This window comes from Nylanderia fulva, unplaced genomic scaffold (assembly GCF_048542155.1).
Source record: "Nylanderia fulva isolate GAGA-0341 unplaced genomic scaffold, ASM4854215v1 Scaffold143, whole genome shotgun sequence".
Lineage (NCBI taxonomy): Eukaryota > Metazoa > Arthropoda > Insecta > Hymenoptera > Formicidae > Nylanderia > Nylanderia fulva.
The window spans coordinates 2,412-20,325 of record NW_028189655.1 but is presented as its reverse complement, the minus strand read 5'-3'; the positions used below and the strand labels follow the sequence as shown (position 1 = coordinate 20,325).

General features: G+C 33.2%; 1 protein-coding gene across 1 annotated transcript; it reads left to right on the top strand.

Annotated features, from left to right (window-relative positions):
• Positions 1–13,222: 13,222 nt before the first annotated feature.
• LOC114935052 (uncharacterized) lies at positions 13,223–14,361 on the top strand (the record flags this gene model as incomplete). Its single annotated transcript, XM_085480331.1, has 3 exons — positions 13,223–13,503; positions 13,720–13,843; positions 14,151–14,361. Coding segments are annotated over exons 1-3 (463 nt in total), but the record flags the coding sequence as incomplete, so codon positions are not given.
• Between the last annotated feature and the right edge of the window lie 3,553 nt (positions 14,362–17,914).

Below are 17,914 nucleotides of genomic sequence, written 5' to 3'. Positions count from 1 at the left end.
AAGCACCCCGAATTGTGAAAGGCGAGGGGACTCACGTTAATCAAGCACCCCGAAGGGAACAGAAAACTGCTACGTCCACGTCGTTGTTCCTGAGTTACGCTAAAAGCAGTTTCTTAAGAAGTAATTAATGAGTAATAAAAAATAATGAGAAGTTTGTTGTAAGACTAATTTCGAGTATTAACAATAAAAACGTGGTATTTTTATTGTTAATGTATTGCAGAATCGTAAGCGTGGGTTCTCAGTAAGAGAAATTGAAGAAATTGAATTTTGTCGATTACAGCGCCATCTATCTTGAATCGAGAAAAATGTTTCAGACAAATTGTGTGTTTTTAGCCAAAGATTCCGAATATGCAATAAAAAATAGGGGTTCCCATTTAAGATTTCAAACTTGCTCCCTTTCACCGCCCAGGGGGAGAGGTGGGGGGGCTGATGCTAACGTCATTGTACGTCTCCCTCGAAATGACGAAATTTTGATTGTAAACATTTTTTCGTAGTGTGCTTATTTTTCGAGTTATTTGGCTGCCTAAGTTAAAATGGGTCACCCTGTATATATATATATATATATATATATATATATAATATGCCATCCATGCTATCTGCTCACACAATGTGAAACAACAATATTCTATTTTATAAGTATAGATTTCTACAACTTATATTATATATAATTATTATTTTATTTTATTTTACTATTTATTATTTTATTTTATTTTATTATTTATTATTTTATTTTATTTTATTATTTTATTATTTAATATTTTATTTTATTTTATTTTATTATTTTATTATTTATTATTTTATTTTTTTATTTTTTATTATTTATTTCTACATATATACCCTGGTAACACAATCTGGCAGCTCAGATACGTCCTAAAGAAGTGCACAAGAAAACTGTCCAAAATTATGACAGAATTACATAATATCTCTTACTGAATGAGTATTGTAAGATATTTAAAATATATATATGGATGTGATGCCCAGCGGCGCAACGTGGAAGACGGTGGAAAGGTGAAAACAGGATTGTTTTAATGTTTGACTATTTGTGCAAATAATAATAGGTTTATTATATAATGTAAATTAAGAGATATTAATCACAGCTTATCCGCGACGCGTGTATATAGGCCTTGCTGTATATCAGCGTGAACAAATCTAAGTCCGATATATTTCTATGTCTCGATCGCTCCGTTCATATATATTACTCGACAACGCTCAGAATCGCTTGCTATCGGCAACTGCCCCGAATTTCGTGCTCGCCCATGCTAAATCCTTGTTCTCCTTCTCTTCTCCTAAGGATGAGACACGTTGTGTACGCGTGATAGGACGTCTTGTCCTTTTCAGCGTTGTTTCCTGTTTCTCTTAAAGCTCGGCCAGCCTGATATACATACGTCTCGGATGTTGCTTTTTTTTTTTTTTTATTATTACAATTGATTTTTCTGCATCTGAAACATCAATAATAAAATTCTGAGAATCATCTCCTTGAATTTCGCTTATACATTAATGTTATTTACATTTCTTATAACTAATTCTATTAACAACTATCTTGATTCGCATTTACAATTGGTTTAACCCATGGTTTTAGTTTATCCGATGACATTATCGTGTTAAGCGGTTTCGCTGTAATATTAAAGCCCGGTATATCTTTTATTACATAACGATTATTTTTGAGTACTTCCGCTACCATATACGGACCTTTATAATTGGCTTTAAATTTTTTGGCTTCGCCTGGTTTGGTTTGCAAATCGCGAACTAATATATACTCTCCTTTTTTATATTGAGACGGTTTTTTATGTCGTTTATCATAATACTCTTTATTGTATGTACGCAATTTCTGTGTCGCTTCTATTGCTATATCTTGATTGGTAAGACGCTCTTGTTCGATATCGTTATCTGTTTCTATCAAATTATTTACAAAGTCGGCTAGGTCACGGTCTACATGATTTCGCTGATCATATCCCAGCAAAAGTTTTGAAGGCGATTTTTTAATGGCAGAATGATTTGTATTTTTTATCACGTATTGAACTGTTTTTATTTGATCTTGCCATGTATTTGGTTCGGTCAAAACTCGTTGAAATGTATTTTTCAAAAATCGGTTAACTCGTTCCACAGGCCCGTTTCCCATGGCGATGCTACTGCTACTTTACGGTGATAAACGCCGAATTCCTCCATTAAATTTTCAAATTCTTTTGCTGTGAAAGCCGTACCTCTATCAGAAACTATTTCTTTCGGTGCTCCGAAAATATTAAATAGAGACGACAAATGTTCGCACGCTTCTTTCGCTGTAGTTGACTTTGTTGGAAACAACCAAGTAAATCGCGTGAACGCGTCAACAATAATCAAAACATGTTTATTCCCCTTGGTCGATTCCGGCAAAGGACCAAAATGATCAACATGTATTGTCTCGCACGGTTTCGTCGATATTTTCGACTCTTGTATTTGTCCTTCTCGTGTTTGTGAAGCGGTATTTGCCATAAGGCAAGTAATATAATTGTCGATATGATCCTTTATTTTCTTTCGCATAGAAGGAAACCAGTACGAGGCATATACACCTTGATCCGTTTTTTCAAGTCCACAATGTCCCATGTTATCGTGATATATTCTGAAAATATTATTGATCATTGTTTCCGGCACGACAAATCGCGACCTAACTGAGGCTTTCTTATACACAAGGCCTTCAATTAATTCGAATTTATCGTTATTTGCGAATTCGAGTTCGGTTGCTATTTCTTGAATTCGTTTATCTTGTAATTGCCGAAATTCTAATTCTCGTTCTATCGGTAAAGCGTTTACATAAGCCACCCGTCTACTTAATGCATCGACATGTGCCATTCGACGCCCAGGTCTATGCTCTACTTTAAAATGATAATTTTGAAGCGCTAAAGTCCATCTCGCTATCCGCGGATTAATGTGTGCCTTGTTTACCGCATATACCAGCGCGTTACAGTCGGTAACTACGGTAAAAATTATACCGTATAAATATACATGGTAACGTTCAATTGCTCGAACTATCGCTAACATTTCTAATTCAAATGAGTGATATTTCGCTTCGGCTTGATTAGTTAGCTGACTAAAATACGCTACGGGAAACCCAAACTCCTTTCTCTTGTTTTTGTAGCAAAATAGCTGCTAATCCTTGTGCGCTCGCATCCGTATGTAATTCCGTCTCTGCGGCTGGATTATAAAGTCGCAAGACAGGATAGGATGTTAATATTTTTTTCAGTGTATTAACCGCCGTTACACATTCTTTGTCGAAATTGAATTTAGTCGTTTTCTTTAATTGGTTATATAACGGTTTCGCGATTGACGCATAATTTTTTATAAATTTTCTAAAATAATTAGTTAGCCCGGGAAATCTTTGTACCTCGTGCGCGTTACGCGGTTCCGGGAAATTACGGACCGCCTCGGTATGCCGGTCGCTAAGCGTAATTCCCTCGCCCGATACCACATATCCAAGATACTCTACGCTTCTCTGCAGGAATTTACTTTTTTTATAATTGAGCTCGAAACCGTACCATTTGAGTGTAAATAGGACTTCTTCGAGAATTTCCAAATTCTTTTCTACCGTGTCCGACGGAATGATTATATCGTCAATATATATTATAAGTTTATCTTCGCGAATTAACGGCTGAAAAATATTAATTAACCGTTTCTGAAATTCGGCGGGTGATTCGCTATACCCGAATGGAAGTCTTTTATATTCATACTGCCCGTCCGGAGTAGCAAATGAGAAATACTTTCGACAGTCCTCCTGAACTTTTATCTGGTAAAACCCATCTTTTAAATCTAACAGAGTGAATACACGCTTTTCTCCGAGTCTCGATAGGCAATCCTCTATTATCGGAAATGGAAACTTTTGTTTTACAATTCGACTATTTAACGGCCGAAGATCGACGCACAGTCGCATTGAGCCGTTTTTTTTTCCTTACTGGCACAATTCTCGCGCAATACGGCGATGTACTGCTCGTAATTATATCACGCTTTAACAAATCGTCTATAATTTCGCGTATTTGAATTTTTTCCACGTGTGCAAATCGTCTAGGTGCGTACGCGTATTCGAATGTATCTTTTAAATTTACTTTCACTGTGTAATCGTCATCGATTAATCGAACGCTCGTGTTTCTTACTTTTTCAATTATTTCTCGTAATTTTTCCTCTACTTCTTGACCGAAATCTGTGAGAAATTCTCTCGGCACGACACTCCTATCATCCGTGAGTGCGCAAGTTTCGATTCGTAATAAAGCCATCGGGAAAGATTCTAGCCCGAATTCTAAATCGTTTTTACGCGCCTTCCGTTGAGGCCGATAGACTAACGTTATTTCGTTATCGTCTAGAAAATCCTGATCTAGTACAATGTCTCTGGTCGAACCAGCGGTTTCTAATATGTGCAATTTGATCATGCACGTAATATCTGGCAATAATTCTAATTTAACATGAGTATTTACCGCGCCTCGTATTTTAATCGGTAAATTATTTAACCCTGTATATCGATATATCGACGCGAATTTATTTTCTTCCTCTATATGAAAATATTCTTCAAACATAAATTAATACAATTGTCGCTCGTATATTGAAAACAAAGTGATAAATATAAGGCCAACTTATCGAGCTGAATATTCGAGATGTTCAGTCAACTACCATTTATTACATGTATAAATTATAAAACTACAGTCATTATATTAAAACTAACGCAAATTACAATCATTCTATAAACGTTTCGACCGCACGCGGTCTTCTTCAGTATAATTATTGAAATATAAATTCTTACAATTCACATAATATCGAAATTTAATTATAGTTATTCAGAATCAAGAGTTTTTGAGCAATTAACGCGTGTTTCAATCCGTCCTGTCCAACAATGTTCGCCTCGATATGATCCCTGATTTTGTTCAGATCTCGGATAGTTTCATCGTTAATATGCGAGAAATTAACCCGTTCCGTAGGCGCTATCATCGTTCTTCTTGACAATTTTGCTACTTATTAACAGTTATTAAGGATGACACATAACAAACCAACAATACAGAAAGACAGCTCATTTTAAACTCTCAAAAGCGTTAGTTTGCGTTAGTTTTAATATAATGACTGTAGTTTTATAATTTATACATGTAATAAATGGTAGTTGACTGAACATCTCGAATATTCAGCTCGATAAGTTGGCCTTATATTTATCACTTTATTCTTCAAACAATCTAGGCTGAATAAATGAAATTGGGCTACCGGTATCTACTAACACTGTTAATCTACAATTATTACCGTTAATCTCGTTCAAAATAACTGTGTCGGTACTTATCTCTAGAATTCGAGGAATCAGTGCGACCGCTCCTACCGTTTTCTCCTCGGACGCGTTCCTCCGGGTCGTGTGCTCCTCTGTCTCCGTCATCTCGACCGACGATACTGCCTTAGCCGGCTTGGGTGCCGTGGTTGCCGTCTCGCTGCTCTTCTTCTTCCTGGGACAATTCGCTTAACGATGTCCTTTTTCTTTGCAGAAGAAACAGGTCATCTGCCCAATTCTGCACTTCCTGCTGCGTGTGGCCTATTTTACCGCACCCCTTGCACGTCACCGTGGTTGGCTTGATTTTCTCCGGTTTTGCGGAAACCTTACTTTTCCTCTCCCAATCGTTGGACGCTGCCGTGACCATGTTCATCCTGTCCAAGAACTGGTCTACCGTCGGCGCCAAGATCGTTGATGCTGTCGCTCGCAACGAACTCTTGCCGATTCCCCCGATCAGCAGATTGATTTTATCGCTCTCGGACAAGTCTAGCGTATACATCAATGCTAACTTGTCGATAGCATATTGATGGAACGATTCTTTGGTGAAGTTCCACTTTCTCGCTTCGATCCTCTGCATTATCGTGTAATACGGGACCTTCCGGTCGAACATCCTGATCAAGGCATCTTTCATGTCTGCCCAGGACTCCAACTCTTCGCCCATGCGGGTCTCATACCATTTTTTCGCCCCTTTTACCAGCTTGGTGGAGGCTGCCAACAGCGTAATCTCCTCGCCTACACCGTGCACCCGCGCCACCTTGTCAATCCTCTGAATCCACAGTCGCACATTTTCTTCTTCCGTGCCTGCGAATTCCGGGACCTGTGTGGACAGCAATGTGACCGCGTTCCCCGGCGTCAAACCACTCATTGCGGTTTGTCTCGCCGTTCCTTGCTGTACATCCTGCATCCGTTGTCCATCAGCTGATCCTCCTCCTGAAGATGACCCTTGTGACCCTGTGGCTGCTCCGCTGCTTCCGTTGGCTATCAGTGGAGAAAGCTGCTGCAAAAATTGTTTCTGCTGCGCCATCATCTGTTCCTGCGCGCGTGACTGCTGCTCCATAAGCTGCTTCTGCTGCGATCGCATGTGATTCGCGAATTCCGCAAAAAGCTGTACCATTGCCGTCGCTGACATCGGAACATTCGCTTCCTCTGCGACTTTTGTGCGATCCGTCGGTACTCTGAGTCAGATCGCTCGTACCATGCAACTCGACATGCTGCAGAATTACATTTATTAGCTCCTCGCGCGACTCACAAACAGGGAGACGATATCTGCCCGCTTCTGTCTTGAGTTCCTTCAATGTCAGTTGCTCCAGCTTAGCGCGATCCATTTCGGAGTAATCTTCTGATGTTTTCACACGACTTAAACTGTGATCGACACACCACTCACAATCGATCTCACCGATCAAATTAATTCGCCGCCCGTTATCCCACTTCTGATTTTAATCTGTAAGATATTTTTAAAATATATATATGGATGTGATGCCCAGCGGCGCAACGTGGAAGACGGTGGAAAGGTGAAAACAGGATTGTTTTAATGTTTGACTATTTGTGCAAATAATAATAGGTTTATTATATAATGTAAATTAAGAGATATTAATTACAGCTTATCCGCGACGCGTGTATATAGGCCTTGCCGTATATCAGCGTGAACAAATCTAAGTCCGATATATTTCTATGTCTCGATCGCTCCGTTCATATATATTACTCGACAACGCTCAGAATCGCTTGCTATCGGCAACTGCCCCGAATTTCGTGCTCGCCCATGCTAAATCCTTGTTCTCCTTCCCTTCTCCTAAGGATGAGACACGTTGTGTACGCGTGATAGGACGTCTTGTCCTTTTCAGCGTTGTTTCCTATTTCTCTTACAGTACTTACTGTACTATTGCAGCAGTCTGCTGTAAGAAGCTAGTATAAAATTTTATATAATTTATTAAAAGTAGACGTGCAGCAGAAATGTGAAAATAATTCTAAAGTATCTGCCCGACAGAAAAATAGCAGCAAAGCGCGTTAGACTTTTCACGCATATTTACAGCAGAGTAACAAAAGTTTTTGTCATTTAAAATGCTGAGTTTTGAGTACAGATCCGAGCGGCAGAAATGCGAAAAGAATTTGTAAGCATCTGCCCGTCAGAAAAATGGTAGTTGAGTGTATTAGACTCTTTAAACATATTGGCAGCAAAATTTCATAAATATATGTCGTTTAAATTGTTCGTTTTGCTATACAGATCCCAATAACAGGAATGCAAAAGAAACGTGCAAGCATTTGACAAAGCTTTTGACAAAAATTTCGTTATACTCTGCTGCAAATATATTTGTAGCGCATTTGGCTGTTATTTTTCTGTCAAACAGATGCTTGCACGTTCTTTTCGTATTTCTGTCATTGAAATCTGAAAATATATAAGCAGATATAAGCTACATCCCTAGGCCACACCAAAATGGCGTTTCTTCTTAGGTATACGCCACGAACCACGAAGGGACGGTTCAGTGTACAGTGTTGTTAAATAATTTATATTATTGTGGAATCGTCAGTATATATATATATATATATATATATATATATATATATATACTTTGTCATATTCATTTGAATTTATTGGAAATCATAATTGGTAAGTATTATTTCTCTTCATTAAATAGTATATTATATGTAGTATATATGTTGCACACATAACCTGTATATGGGATTTTTGATAATCTTTTTTATGCAAGTCATATAACTCTCAAATTGGTTGTTAAATTGTCATTGTAAAATTGTGTCAAATAGTGTTATATAAATATCTTTATCAAGAATATACATACTGGAATGTCAATATTTTATTATAACTTCATATATTGATTGGTATTTATAATAATAATAAGGCATATGCGCATAATAGAGAAAACATTTATAGAATTAGGAATAAATATTAAGCATTATAGGCTCATTGCACAATACAAAAGTACAAGCTGAACTAAAAATAGAAAAAAATTTATCAATATAGAAGCAGGGAATATCTATATATATATTGTTATCCCCTATAATATCTATCTGCATGAATAATTTTGTCTCTGCTCTTATTATCTATACTTTTTTATTATACAATAGACCTAATGCTTAATATTTATTTCTATTTCTAATATTATTTCTCTATGATGTGCAAGGCCAGTATATATATATATATATATATATATATATATATATGTGTGTGTGTGTATACACAGTATTATTTCTTATTATTATTTAATTACAAAGAAAATTATTTATTCCGTAGAAATATAAATTATATATATTATATAATTGACAGATTTTCATATGCAATTATTTATGCATGTATATCTATCTATGAATAAGTTAAATTTTTTAATAATGAATACTGCAATTAGTGATATAAAGCTTCTTGTAGGCGTTATAAATATATAAGACAATTATATTAGATAAGTAATATAATGGTACACAATAGTATGTATATGGATATAAGTCTATAATGTGTGGTATTAATATTTACTTATATTACATAGATAAATAAGCAACCTATATGTGTTATAGTCCGAATGACTATAACTATATTATATTATATTATATTATATTAATATAGTTTTAATAATAAATTAGTAAGTCAGCTATTATACAATCATTTGAGAAACGTTCTCACGCTCTCGCGAAGCGCTTATCGCGAAAAGACGCAAACGCGATGAAATATAAGCGTTACGCCGAAACCCGCGGACCGCAAGCGAAGAATCAACCTGCTTCGCTTGCACCTAGATAAAAAGCGTGTGAATAAAAATTAGCCAATGAAAGAGCTTCTCTACATCTTCCCCCGAAAGATGTAGAAAAGGGCAGGAGACCACCGCGAACGGAAAGCGAGGCGACGAAGTCAGTCGCTAAACGAAAATCCAAAAGGTCAAGTCGCTAATTAGAACCTAACTAGGAGTCGAAGACAAGCCGCAGAATATAACTATCACCTGTAATCTGACTATCGAGAGCGAGCATACTTAACTAACCACCCAGGTGGGATTATACAGAATTAATCCAACTCAAGAAATAAGCGAAATAAAAGATTTATTCAAATACACAAGCAAAGTTAATCAAAGTGGAGACGCCCGCCGATCCTAGGATCTTCATCCTTCAGTCGACTGAGACCCCAAAATTTTCCGTGCCTTCCCGGAGGCACAACATATGCAATGATAGATTTTTATACAAATATTATTAATAAATATTTTTATTATTATGTAACTTTTACAATTGCGTTGGCATACTTTTTATAAGTTGTTTTTGGTAACTCTTGCGTAATATAAAAGAAAATTTGCATTTATTTCACAAAATTGAAGTTGGAGGTGTTTACACTATCACAATCAATATAATATATATCAATATATATATAATGTTAATACGTATTTTGTTTTACATGCAATTATATTTTGTAAACTGTAAATATTCAATTTGAAAGCTCAAATGTAACCACTTGACTTCAACATCCTTTTAAGTTATTAATAAAGATGTTTTTTTGTAATTTTGAAAAACTATAAAATATTAAGATTTTTCATTTATTGTTAATTTATCTATACATTGTTTAATAAAATTGTAGCTTTTCTTATTCGAATTTTTAAGATTTCAATATGATTGGACTTTGCCTTATTACATTTCTCACTCAGTCTTAATTTTTTTGACAGTGGTGCACCTGAGTGATTAAATTGGAAAGTCTTAATTGATATCAAAGGAAACATCATGAATTGGACGAATCGCAAATCTTTTCAGAATTTATCAAGTTGTCAACAATATAATCGTTTACGCACTCGTAAAGAATTTCATCTTTCTGTAGACAGAACACACTTACGAGATCAAAATAGAAGTAATAATTCCTTAACTTATTTATTTGAAGAAAATCGTTCTTATGTGACTTGTAGAAATTTGGAAAGTAATGAAACTGAAAAGGAATTACCTTCTACCACTTACTTTGAAGAAACGTCTTTAGACTTTTTATCAGAAACGTCAAATGCTCATGATAATGTAGTAAAAGAAATAGTACACGAAGATTCACAACCTCATATCGAAATTGATTGTTTAGAAAACTTTCAAAAGCTTTTACGACAATGCTGTCTGGAAAACAATATAAATCATGTTCAGAGTAAAGCAATTTTAAGAGTACTTTGTATGCATAAATGTTTTCGGAATTTACCACAAGATAGCAGAACTCTTTTAAAAACAAGTCGTGATCGCATTAACTTAGTACCGATTGGCTCAGGTGTATATTGGCATATTGGTTTTGTAAAAACATTAGAAAAGCACCTTTTGTTTTACGTTGCAGATGAAATTCCGCCTGTTCTAGAAATAGAACTTAACACTGACGGTTTGTCATTGAGTAAAAGCAACCCTATGCAATATTGGCCTTTACAATATAGGATCATTAATATTCCTTATTTCAAGCCGGTGATTATAGGTGTATATAAAGGACTTGAAAAACCTTGCAATGTATATAGCTTTTTTAACAATTTTATTGATGAGGTAAAAGAAATTAATAATGGACTAGGAGGAATACTAATACGGAATCGTCATATTCCTATAGTGTTTAAAAATTTTGTTGCCGACGCTCCAGCGAGAGCTTTAGTTTTAAATCATTATGGACACAATTCGTATAATCCGTGTTCTAAATGTAAAGTTAATGGCGTCCGACATGAGAATCAAATGGTTTACTTGGGCATCAATCATGAAAAACGAACAAATGAACAATATATATCTTGTGTGGACAAGGATCATCAAAAAGGAAGAAGTCCATTAGAAGATCTTGGAATACCAATCGTCAGGAGTGCCTTTTGAAATTATGCATCTGGTATACCTTGGTGTTACTGTGAGACTATTAAGTGCGTGGTATGATGGCAAATTTGGAGGGAAACTACGTAGCTCAGCGCTTAATGAATTGTCTTCACGATATGTAGAGTTAAACAAGTTGTGCCCAAACGAATTTGCACGTCGTCCTAGATCTCTCGCGAAATTCTCTAAATTCAAAGCAACTGAATTAAGACATTTTCTTTTATATGCAGCACCAATTAATTCGTTCGGAATTTTAGTTGAAGAATTTTATTTCCACTTGCTATTACTTAATGTAGCCATGAGAATAGTCACATCAATTAAATGTTCGAAAAGGCAATTAGAAACGGCTGAGAAATGTCTACAAATGTTTGTTAAACATGCAGAATATCTTTATACAGCGAGCTTTGTAAGTTACAATGTTCATGGATTGCAACATTTAGTTGATGATGTAAAGGAATTAGGACATTTAGAAAATTGTTCAGCATTTGTTTATGAAAATAATATGCCGTTTTTTAAAAAAAATATTAGAAATCATCCACGTCCACTTCAGCAATTCGCAAATCGATTACGAGAAAAAAATTATATACAACATATACCTGAACGTCATCCTGAGAATCATCGCCTTTCAGTAATACACACAAATGGTGTTATTCCTGAATGTATTGCTAATACCAATTTTATACAATACAAAAATTATCAGTCAAATAAATTTAATTTTACAATAGATGATTGCAACAGTTTTTGCAAGATTCGGGATAAATTTATTTGTAAAATTAAAAATATTTTGACTATAAATGAAGATGTTTTTTTTGTAGTACAAACTTTTAAAAATGTTACAAATTTTTACGAATTGCCAATTCAATCTTCAACTGTCGGAGTTTATAAATGCAAAGAGTTATCAGAAGACTTACAATTAATCAGCATAAATTATATAACTGCGAAGTGCTATAGTATGCCAAGTTGGTCAGGGTCATTCTCTTCAACTCAGAAATCAGAAAAAAATATTGATGAATATATTGTTTCTACTTTGTTACATTATATTAATTAGTTTTATTCGCATGTTTATGATCGCAAATATTTTATCATATTTGCATATAGATTTAAAATCTGTCAATGTAAATCCTTCAATATATAGTTTATTTTCTTATCCCCACAACTTTATATTAAATTTATTTCCACTAAAAAATTTAAAAAAACTATATGTATATAATATATATATATATATATATATATATATATATTTGCGTATTGATCCGCAGCGTTATAAAAAATGTCTGATAAAGGTTCAAAATGTAATCGACAAAGACGTACAATAAGAAAGCCTAAAAAGTATTGTACTACAGATTCTGATAAGCCAACGAATAAGGAAAAGGCTAAAAATAAAATATTAGAAGAAATGACAACAGTATTCAGAAATTCTAATTCTGAAGAATCAGATGAGGCATCAAGTCAATCATCTGATAATGAATCTAATTTTTCTACTGACAGTAAGAACGATGTTGAAATGAAGAAAAGATATGAAAGAAATGAACAATTAACTCGGAAAAAAGAAGGAAATCAAGACAAATTAATAAGACCAACTTCCAAAAAAGTAGGAAATCAAGTTAAACCAGTCGGGCTTGACAAAAAAAAAGAAAAAAACAAAAAAACAACATCGGAACAGCTACTTGAACAGCATAGAAATAATAATTTGAACTCACCTGGTTGTTCAACACAAACATTACAAAATAATTATGATCAAAGAGATGATGTGATATGTTCCTCAAATAATCATTCTATTTACGATTTTAATTCAGGGATAATTGCCGAAACAAGTAATTATTTTTGTATTCCAAAAAAATATTTTTAGACACTATATGTTAAAATGATGCAACTTCAGATTCGTCAATTATGTAAAAAAAAATTATTATGTTATACATTAATTTACCTAGGTACTGTTCAAAACAATTCCTCACAAATTAAAATGTGGAATAAATCTACTCCAGCTGTTACTTCAAATTATAGCTATTATGACAGTTGAAACACTAATGATACTGCTTCATCCACATATACACAAGGATTACATACCTCAGGTAAAATATTTTCACACGTGCAATGTATTAAAATTAATAAACTTAAATAAAACACTACATAATAGCAAATTTTTACAGAACCCGCACCGGATAATTTACACATGGACATATTCCGCAATTCTACAATTCTCACAATCATAATTATGGTCATATAAGTTATGAAAATCCTGAAAATGTCAATTTAAATAACTTAAAGACATTGCAAGACTTGAGCGCATCGCAAGAAATATTCTTCCAAAAATTTCAGGAGAAAATGCATACGTTTTGCGAAACTCAGGAACAAAATATTTTGAACAAAATTAACAATATGCAAAACTATTTTGATAAAAAAATAGATGAACTGAAAACCTACTTCAATACAAAATTAGATAATTTACAAGTGTAAGTATGCATGAACGTAATTTTCTATTCTAAAAATCTATAAATTTTTATCAAAATTTATCTTAAAAGATAAAAGAAATTGTACAATAAAAAGAAGATAATTTGAATGGATAATAGAAACGATTTTTAGGTTTATGTAAAGTAGAATCCATCAAGATTTATTCATATCCCCTTAAATATTAATTTTGAGTATAAACCGAGCTAAATTATTTTTAGAAACAAAAACGCAAATAATAACGATGGAGCTTACCCAGTATATTCGCTTCCAGAAGGTTTTCCATTAAAAAATATGCAAGAATTTGAAGAGTTCGAGGAAAATAAGGAAAAGCAGGGAGAACTAGTAAGTGGAACAACATGTTTTACTTATACATATTTTGATTATATAAAAATATTAAATATAAATATACTTTTAAATTTGCATTTTGCTTTTCGGAATATTAAAATGGTTTTGCTATTTTCGATAATACAAAATACAATATTTTTAAAATTCTTTAACTATTACACAATTATTTATCACAAAATTAAAATTTTTCAGATTCGAAAAGTTTTGTCATATTTTTAATATCTTTTATGGATAATTAATAAATTCCTACTTTAATAATAACTTGCATAATATAACACCACTGACTCTTTAAAATATTTTACAGAGAAATTATTTTATTTGGTGGGGAAATCCTAATGCAAAAGTTGCTTTGAGACAGTACCTTAGATATTCTATCTCAGATGAACTTGCATGCCAATTTAAGTGGGCTAAAAAAAATAATAAGGAAAGTAATGATGAAGAACCGGAAAATGCGGAAAATGAACCTGCATCACACAAGACATTATATGACACACGGCTGAGTAAAATGATGTTCCGTAAGTATTCTTATTTGCGAATCATATTCTTAAATAATGATTTTTAAAACTCAACAAATTTTATTCAGAAAAATTGAAAAAATACGATCAATTAAAATTAATATCAATCAAAATTAATATTTGTCGCTAGTGGTGAAAATAAGCTTAAACGACTTGACTACGACGTAACTAGCAATTTTATTTGATTATTTCACGACGTTTCGACCATTTGGTTGTGGTCCTTTTCAAGTGAAATTTCTACAACATAATGTTACACAATATTTTTTAACATACGAAAACTCATTTAAGTGTTAAATTAATAAAATAAGTATAAATTTTATAAACATACCATTAATTAAACCGAGGTTAACATAACATCACACCGGTGTTATTTGAAATCGAAAGTTAAACGTTAAAAGAGGAACACGTCCCATCGTTATGATGTTAAAAGTTAAAAATTAAAAGAGGAACACGTCCCATCGTTATGATGTTTCGTCAACGACTAAACTTGAAACGCGCCACTAAACAATCTTTATTATTTTGTCGTAAATGTTTGTCAAATTCTCGGTGTCTTTCTGTAGGTTAACTGTATTGCCATGCTTCTTTATGAAGAACATTTCAGCAATCTCTCTCTTTCTTACATGTTTCTCGTTATGTAAAATTGTCGGTGATTTCCAATCAAAGTTATGCCCAAAATCACATCTGTGTTTGCTCAAAACCGAATGATTAGACTCATGTAATTTAATATTGCTGGCATGTTCCTTCACTCTAGTGCATAAATGTCTTTTTGTTTGTCCAATGTATGATGCATTACAATTTTCACAGTTAATCTTGTAAACTACATTCGTTTTAATATCATTAGTTATTAAATCTTTACCTCGTTTTATCAGCCTATTCAACTTTTTTGGCAAACTATAAACGACATTTATGTTAGCACTATTAAGTGACCTTTTAATACTGTCGCTAACGTCTTTAACGTATGGGAGTGGAATTACATAATTCTTATCTTGAGCCGAATTCACATTAACGTTATTATCTAAATCGTTACTCAAACTGTCGTTATTATCCGCATTGTGACCGTTACCATTCCTGTTGTTCTTCAGTACATTAATTCTTTTATTTACATACTTATTAATAATATGATCCGGAAAACAATTATTAATTAAAATGTTCTTTACAATCTCAATATTCGTATTATGAAATTGTTCGTTAGAAAGTAAAATTGCATGGTCTACTAAATTGTAAATCGTATTAATTTTGTACTTAATAGGATGACTCGAAAGAAAATTGATGTATCTGCCAGAACATGTAGGTTTCCTAAACCAATTAGTTGTCAATTTATTCCCATTGCGGATAACTGTAGAATTTAAAAAATTAATAGAAGAATTGGTCTCTATTTCATGTGTGAATTTTAAACGTTCATGATAATTATTAAATGTACTTAAAATTTCATTTATTTTAGAGTTAGGTAAAATAACAAAAATGTCGTCCACATATCTATAAAAAGTCTGAACTTTAAAACTTAAAGAATTTAAACAATTTGTTTCCAAGTCATCCATTACTAAGTCAGCTAGTATCGGTGATAGAGGGGATCCCATAGGGCTTCCATAAATTTGTTCATAATACTGCTCGTTAAATTGAAAATTCGTTGAAGTAAGTATTACATCAACAGCGTATAGGAACTGTTGCAAATTAAATTTAGTTTTTAGACTTATGTCACTCCAACGACCCTCAATTGCAGAAAAAACTAAATCTTTTGGAATATTTGTAAACAACGAACAAACATCTAAGGAAATCATTACGTCATCGTCATTAACCATTGTATTTTTAATAGTATTCACAAAAGTCCAAACATCCTTAACATTAGAATCCGGTTTCTTAACAGACTTAACTAATATCTCATGAATGTAACTGGCAATATTATAAAAGGGACTGCCTAACGATGACACAATGATCCTCAATGGATACCCACTCTTATGGATCTTCGGGAGTCCATAACACCGTGGTAAATTACCATTTGTGCAATTCAGAAATTTATATGTTTGATCATCAATGATCTCATTATTATGCCATGACTTTACTAACGTATGAAGTTTGTTCGTCAGACGTGTAATCGGATTTTTATTTAATTTTTTGTATGTCATCGAATCACTTAACAATAATTCCATATTAGTCACATAATCATTTCTATTCATAACCACTGTCACCTGTCCTTTGTCAGCTTTGGTAACAATTAAATCTTTATTGTTCTGCAGATATTTATTAGAAATATTAAACGCATCATGAATAAATCTGTCACTATAATTGATATGTTTACTTTTAGACAGAAATTTTTGTAGTGAATTGGCAATGGATATTCTAGTTGTTTCCAAAGCATCCTCAGGAACATAACCACAATTCGATTCAAAATTCTTTATCACCTCAACAGTATAATTTAGTCGATCGTTCTTATTTGAGCAATGAATCGGTAAGGCAAACGTATCGCCTAAACTTAAGAGTTTAGATACAGTATCAGGTAACACTTTAGAGCTGATATTTATTAACCAGTTGGAATTGTCGATGTTTTCCAACGGATTTGACAATACCATATATTTCTGTTTTATCCTATCAAACTTTTTTATCATCCTACTTTTTATTCTATAATTAAAGTTATTTAGTCGTTGTTTACTTAAACGAAAAAACTGATTTACCACGTTATTAGGTAAAGAATCAAACAATTTTTTCACTATATTAGAGATCTTACACCGAATGAAATTTAGGTTTGTGTTCAAATCTTTAATCTCCAAATTCAACAATCTAACTTGATTATTCTTAACTATAGTTTTAAACCTTCGTTTCGCATAGGCACTGTGAAAACTAATTTCAGTCTTTAGGTTTTTGATGTGTGACGGCACAATGTCATATCTTCGACATCGGAGTAAAAATTTCAGTTGATGGTTACAAGCATAAAAATTCTTCTTGCATTTAATCCATGACTTAAATAAATAGGCGGTCTTGTTATTATATTGTTCAGAGATGTGTTGGAAAAAACAATCCTTCCGTACGTGCTCCATATTTCAGTCCAAGAGCAAAAATACGATCAATTAAAATTAATATTAATCAAAATTAATATTGGTCGCTAGTGGTGAAAATAAGCTTAAACGACTTGACTACGACGTAACTAGCAATTTTATTTGATTATTTTACGACGTTTCGACCATTTGGTTGTGGTCCTTTTCAAGTGAAATTTCTACAACATAATGTTACACAATATTTTTTAACATACGAAAACTCATTTAAGTGTTAAATTAATAAAATAAGTATAAATTTTATAAACATACCATCAATTAAACCGAGATTAACATAACATCACACCGGTGTTATTTGAAATCGAAAGTTAAACGTTAAAAGAGGAACACGTCCCATCGTTATGATGTTAAAAGTTAAAAATTAAAAGAGGAACACGTCCCATCGTTATGATGTTTCGTCAACGACTAAACTTGAAACGCGCCACTAAACAATCTTTATTATTTTGTCGTAAATGTTTGTCAAATTCTCGGTGTCTTTCTGTAGGTTAACTGTATTGCCATGCTTC